This window comes from Lygodium microphyllum, chromosome 20, assembly GCF_053477565.2.
Source record: "Lygodium microphyllum isolate KBCC chromosome 20, Lygodium_microphyllum_v1.1.10, whole genome shotgun sequence".
In the NCBI taxonomy this organism is placed as follows: domain Eukaryota; kingdom Viridiplantae; phylum Streptophyta; class Polypodiopsida; order Schizaeales; family Lygodiaceae; genus Lygodium; species Lygodium microphyllum.
The window spans coordinates 98,521,779-98,528,196 of NC_141154.1; the positions used below are offsets into that span (position 1 = coordinate 98,521,779).

A 6,418-nucleotide genomic window follows, 5' to 3' on the forward strand; every position below is an offset into this window, starting at 1 on the left:
CATTGCCACATCATCATTGCCATGTCAACATGCCATATCATCATTGCTACATCTCATTTTTTGTAGTCAAGTGAAACATATTGGAATGCTCTTTTAAGCTATGGAATTTTTATCCCCGAATTTCCATTCGGAAATAACTGCTGTAGTTTCATTCATGTCATCTACATTGTCCAATTCTAACCTTTGGCAAGTACATGTTCCAAGGTCTTACCCATATCTTGCATTGTTTATCATGTCCATTGTGGCTAGAGAAGCATAGGAGTAAATATACATGCTAGTGACAGCCAACATGAGAACACCAATACTTAGATTGTCCATAAGGTCCATTGAGATGACATCTCATGTCTTATTCTTAATTGCATATAACTAGTATTCCACACCACCATACCCAAGTGGGAGGTTGCTGTCAACACCACATCAACTAGGTGTATTTGAGAGCTCTCTGAAGTCATGCTTCAAAAACGGCCATGACAAAACCCCTAGACTGAAAGGCAACCTACAAACATTTACTTGGAGATATCTATTCATCACTTCAATTAAAATTTTGGCAGGCAACATTGTTCCTCATCAACATCAACAAATGACAACAGCCTGTTGAGAATCCTTAAGTGCTCACTTCTTAGTTATCAACCTATGTTTGAGTGTCCAAGTCACGACTGGATTGGTAGGCTTCCCATGTTAGACATTAACAGGGATCTAGCCTAGTAGACTAAATGGTTAGGGGATGGTTTATGTGGACTCCACCATTCGGTCAAATGGGAAAGAATAAATGAAGGTAGAGTGGTAGACACCCAAGGCACCTTGTGTTAGATGGTGGGTTATCCTGGTGGCTGACGCTATAAGAAATATTTGCTTGTCCATGACTTGCTGACCTCCAGCACTACATATAGACATTATGTGCCACCCTATATCACATCTATTGAGCACTCGCTTTCTGCACTATTGTCTTCCATCCAGCATCTGTTCCCATCATCTGTCCAGATAACTTAGTATATAACAGTCTGAATCTTTATGTATTATGGTCTTTTGCAATATCCTCTGAGTTTTCTAGAGTTTTCTATTGGTCCTACAGAATGTTTCAAACAGCTCTACGTACCATTGCTGATATGTCTTTACTGCGTCTGGCATGCTTCACATCTATTGACTTTGTAGCTTGTTTGGCCTCTTAACCTTGCGAGTCAACTTGCAGAGTGTGAAGAAGTTCAGTACCAGGTATCCAGCATGCAGCTTTGGGTCGATAAATATTCTCCAAAACAAATTATGGAGCTGGCAGTGCATACTAGAAAGGTTGCCTCTGTTCATAGTTTAAACTCGAATGTTTAGATGCTCGTGATAATTCCTATTTTACAGATTCTTAAGTTGGTGCACTGCTGGTTGTGCATGCAGCTTATGGAAATTTCTATGGAGGTACCAAAAGAATTTTTCTGATTGTTGAACTGCAACAGGTTGCAGAAGTTCGTGATTGGTTGGAAGCCAAATTAAATAACTCTGACAATGTGAGTGACCATTCCCTTCTATAGGTGGGACTTTACTATAAGCGACTTCTTCCTTCTATGGCACATGGATTTCCCCTTTTCTTTTGAAAATCTTAAATCAACTGATCTAATTTGCCATTCTTTATTTACAAACTGGATGCGGAGATATTTTGAATGAGAACTGGGTTGATTGAAATTGCATAAACGATGGACATTTTTTACAGATGCATACTGGGAGCAATGTCCTTGTGCTTTCAGGACCCACAGGAGTTGGCAAGACTGTCGGTAGCCTGTCTGAAATTCAATGTTGGTTCTTTTGATTGGACTGGCAACTTGTTTTCTCATGAAGTTATGTTGAACATCGTGGTGATAGGCAACAACTCGTGTTCTTGTGGATCTACTAAACCTTGAGCTTTGTGAATGGGATCCACCAGTTCCAACTCTTTGGAAAGAACATGCGCACAATATGAGTTCTGGTACTTAAATGGTGTTAAATTTAGTTTTCTTGTGTGCATGTTAAAAAATGTGCATGAACGTCCATGTGTATGTGACTAATTTGGAAGTTATGGGTATTATTGAAGATTTCAAAACTTCTAAGGTCTCTGCTATTTCTTGGATGGAAAATTCTTTAATTTATCGTCTATCACAAGCAGGCGCTGCGTATGTGTCGAAGCTTCAAGAGTTCATGGCGTTCCTTGAAAGTGTGAAAAACTATCCTATGTTACCTTCCATGTATGTGCACCCTGACAGGGTCACTCATTCTTTTAAGGGAGCGGGAATCTGTAGAAAGGGAAAGGCCCTTTTACTCGATGACCTTCCTATAGTGCATGGGAGAGAAGCTGCAAGTCAACTTTGTTACTCTATGCACAAATTTGCCTTGTCTGTGCAGTTCCCCACAATTGTTATTCTCACTGATTTTTCAGAAACTGCTGATGGACAAGGAACTAATTATCTGACACCTGAGCTCGAACAGGCATTAGAAAGTGCTGGAGCAAGCAAGGTATAGCTGTTATCCTCCAATCGAGATGCTTATAGAATAGTCTCTGTATCTCAATACCTGCGATGCATGTTAGAAGTGGCTTGATTTATTATCCCTCTATATTTTTCATAATTCACCATCTTAATTTACATTTTTGTGCTTGATCGCTTCAGTTTCTAAAACAGGCTTCTTCTTCAGGTAACATTCAATCCGATTACAGTGAATGCTATAAAAAAGGTTCTTACAAAGATTCTTGGGGCAGAAAAATGTTTGCTTCCCTCAGAATCACTGGCTTCTATTGCTGAAAGCTGTGGGGGTGACGTTCGGCATGCGATATATTGCCTACAGTTCTTATGTTTGGGTCAAACATTAACTGAGGGCACTTGGGACCCAGGAGGAGTCAGAAGTCTGCCTCAAAAGTCAAAGCGAAGAAAAGTTTCAATACCCAGCGAGCTAAATAGAAAGGCTTTGAAAAGTCTTGATACCAGGTTGGAGTTGGACTGTTTACGTGAACTTGGCATGGTAACTACATGCCGGGATGGTGTGCTATCTTTGTTTCATGCACTGGGCAAAGTGCTTTACAACAAGAGGCTTCTAGAGGAGGCCAAGGATTCAGGTCCACTACTATTCCCCAGACAGCCTCTGCAAAGTTTAGTTTGCAGCGACTAACTACTTCCATTCTAGCTTTGAAAAAATGCTCATTCATCTCTGCAAATTTCAGTTTGTGGGTGACTGATTACTTCCCATCCTTACTGAACAAGGAGTGGTGCTTAGTCTAGCTTGTTTCACTTTCTATGAAAAAAGTGAAAGAAATATATACATGATTGAGTAGCAGCTGTGGAGAAAACAATGGGGGTAGCTGGGTTTTGGTTAATGATGCCTATCTTGTTTCATCTCGACAAGTTTCAGGGATTATTAGTGAGACCAATTGTTCTCACTGGGAAGTGTGACTTACCTTTCTGTTCTACTTCTCAAGTGCTTTCGCTGTTGAAGTTCCTTACCTATTTACCTATTGAATGCTATGACAGGAGAGTGCATTAAGCTGACCCTCAAAGATCACCAATAAAGAATCCTTTGTTTGTTTTACTCTCTCTAAAAGAAGGGAAATAAATATTTATAATGTTGAGTAGCAACTGTGGATAAAAAAAAGGGCGTAGCTGGGTTTCAGTTAATGATGCTTCTGTTATTTAATCTTGACAAGTTGTTGATGCTAATTGTACTCACTGGGAAGTGTGACTCAGCGTTCTGTTCTACTTCTGAGGTGCATTTGCTGTTGAAGTTTCTTACCTATTGAATGCTATGATAGGAGAGTGCATCAACCTGACCCTCAAAGATCACCTACAAAGACATCCTTTGAACATGGAGATACCTGAGACAATTCTATCACAAGTTCACACAGATACTTCCAAATTCACCTCGTTTCTTTTTGAGAATCGTAAGTCATTATTTGGTTTTCATCCATTGTTATATGATGTATATTGCTTAGTTTACAACTCATGATTCTGTTGAAGTTTACTTAAAACAGTAATTCCAGGCATTTAAGACTCACTCAGGTACAAATATGGATGCAGTGCTAGATTTTGTGGATGATGATGGTATAGAAGATGCAGCAGCCTGCATTGCATACTTGAGTGATGTGGATAGTCTTCTTGGTGTTAAGTACAGGGTACCAAAAGCCTCATCAGGCTATTCCATACCAAACTCAGATGAGCTTGATCCAGGGCATGTGGCTGAAGCAGCAGCTGGATCTTTGGCACTGCGCGGAGTTCTGTTTGCGAATGCCCATCCAGGAAAGCACAGGTTGTTGTACTTATATGACTCGAGTTTTGTAGTGCTCATTTGGTAATTGAGAATTATCGTGGCTGTTGGTGAAACAGAAGTCAGGGGAAAATGGACTTCCTTTTGCTTAATGTTGCATGGTTCCTGCAAGAGCAGGTGGCGTGCACTTCGAGCTCCTGCAGTGCGGCAAGTTGAGCGACTTATGAGTGAGAAGAAGGTTGATCAACAATGACTTTTAAGTTGAATAAGTGCAAGGCAAAGCAATTTACTGTCATTTTAAGGTTTCATTTTTTGACTCTGCTTATAACATGCCTTGGTGTTGTGAGAAGTAACATTTGCATAAAACATATTGCAGGTTGAGTTATGTGCCAAAACATGGGGTGCAACTGTTGAGAGGTTTGTTATGGTAACCAGAATTGTCCAGACTACTGAGTACCAACCATATCAGAAGCAAATCTTATCCTCCAATCAAACTAATTCAAATCCTGCAATGGCATATCCTTGGAGATGTCTCACAGGACAGGAGGTTGGTATATATGAAGAGGACTATGAGATAGCACTGAGTTTCTCTCAAGAACAAGAGCTTTCTAGCTCTGTGAATGATATAAATATTAAAGGGGCACTTGACTTCAGCTTTGTTGAGCCAGCTGAATGTGAGGATGAGATAGAAGAGTGGTAGTTCAACCATGCCAGACGGGAGGTTGGTACCTATGATGAGGACTAACAGATAGCACTGAGTTTCTCTCAGGAACAAGAACTTTCTAGCTCTGTGAACGATATAAATATTAAAGGGACACTTGACTTCAGCTTTGTTGAGCCAACTGAATGTGAGGATGAGATAGGAGAGTGGGTAGTTCAACCAACAAACTGGTGTTGGAGGACACAATCTATTCCTCTTTGATGGTTGTCAAGGTACAGGTAGCTGGCACAGGTCAATGGAGTGCAAGGCTAATGGTAGTGTGCTCTTAATCATCTGGTACCAGATTATGATCAGCCTGGGCCCAATTTTCAAGAGATGCTCATAAAATGTGCTGCTTGGAGAGGTGAAATAGTGCAGAAGCCATTGAGGACTTGAGTCAGATGGGGAGTTGTAATCAGGCTTGGCTCAGAGGACATGCTTTCCTGGAGAAAGACAACAACACGGTCCTTTGGAGTGTCGCGCGCAGTGTTCTATGACTTGGAAATGCTTTCAAACCCTTGAGAAACGAATTGTATATCTTGTTTTAGTCTTGTTTAGTGAGTGTGGTTGAACACTCTTCATGATATTTCAGCTTGTAAAATCAGACCTAGTGTATCTTATGTACAAATTTGAGCCATGACTGGCTTTAATACCAGGGGCCTTGACATTCTCTTGTTTGTCAATTTGCCTTAAAGCCCCTTGACCTTGTTTGTCAACTTGCCTTAAAATATAGCCAACCTAGTGTATCTTATGTAAAAATACTGGCCTCAATACGAAGGGCCTGGATATTCTCTTTGTCAACTGAAATTATTGACTTTTTAGCCAAATACTGAGTCCTATCACGCCCTTCCTTCAGACTTCTACGTAGTTAGTAATAGCCATCTAAACTTAGATAAAACACACGTTTAGCCCTTGTGCCACATGATTGATGAGCACAAAGGTATGTCAACCACCTTTTAGTATGGGAAAGGGTGCATTTTTTCCAAGTGTTTCAAAAACCTATCTTAGATTGACAGCCTATAGGCAAGTTATCATCTAGCCATATGCACTATATCCAAAGAAGAAATGTATTCTAGTTGAGTAGAAGACATAAAAGCCTTGTATTAGGGAGAAATTCATGTCATAGTAGCCAGCAATTTGTGTCATATCTATGAAGCTAAAAAACAAGCTATCAATTGCCATAACTAACATCATAGATGAGGAAACAGGTGAAGCTGCAAATCAACTTATGAATGCCATAACTTTGGCATTATGAAAGAAAGATATAGCTGGTTTTATACTAACATTATTTATGCCATTCCAATAGATGGCAACATGGTTTGGATAACTATACTTGATCACCTACCCAACAAGATGACAACATGTTTGATAGATAACGAGTGTAAGAATTACAAGGTAAAAAAGGTCAAGTTTAGGGATGGAGCATGAAGCTTGCAAGGGAAGCCATAGTGAGCATCCAACCATCTAGGTATGCATGTCAATCCAAAGCTTCACCAAAGTCTTAAT

At 40.1% G+C, this 6,418-nt stretch overlaps 1 protein-coding gene across 4 annotated transcripts in view; it reads left to right on the top strand.

Moving 5' to 3' along the window:
- Positions 1 to 5,731, top strand: part of ATRAD17 (RADIATION SENSITIVE 17) — a 40,108-nt gene extending 34,377 nt beyond the window's left edge. The window contains exons 4-13 of one of the 4 annotated variants that reach the window (XM_087660691.1): positions 1,190 to 1,287; positions 1,446 to 1,496; positions 1,700 to 1,756; positions 1,849 to 1,951; positions 2,129 to 2,475; positions 2,653 to 3,070; positions 3,761 to 3,889; positions 4,026 to 4,254; positions 4,332 to 4,450; positions 4,589 to 4,726. In XM_087660691.1, coding sequence (XP_087516817.1) covers positions 1,190 to 1,287; positions 1,446 to 1,496; positions 1,700 to 1,756; positions 1,849 to 1,951; positions 2,129 to 2,475; positions 2,653 to 3,070; positions 3,761 to 3,889; positions 4,026 to 4,254; positions 4,332 to 4,428 — 1,529 coding nt within the window. In that variant the 3' untranslated portion in view covers positions 4,429 to 4,450; positions 4,589 to 4,726. Of the gene's footprint in view, positions 1 to 1,189; positions 1,288 to 1,445; positions 1,497 to 1,699; positions 1,761 to 1,848; positions 1,952 to 2,128; positions 2,476 to 2,652; positions 3,071 to 3,760; positions 3,890 to 4,025; positions 4,255 to 4,331; positions 4,451 to 4,588 lie in introns of those variants that run through there. The other 3 variants (XM_087660688.1, XM_087660689.1, XM_087660692.1) reach the window with 3 other exon arrangements.
- The last annotated feature ends 687 nt before the right edge of the window (positions 5,732 to 6,418 follow it).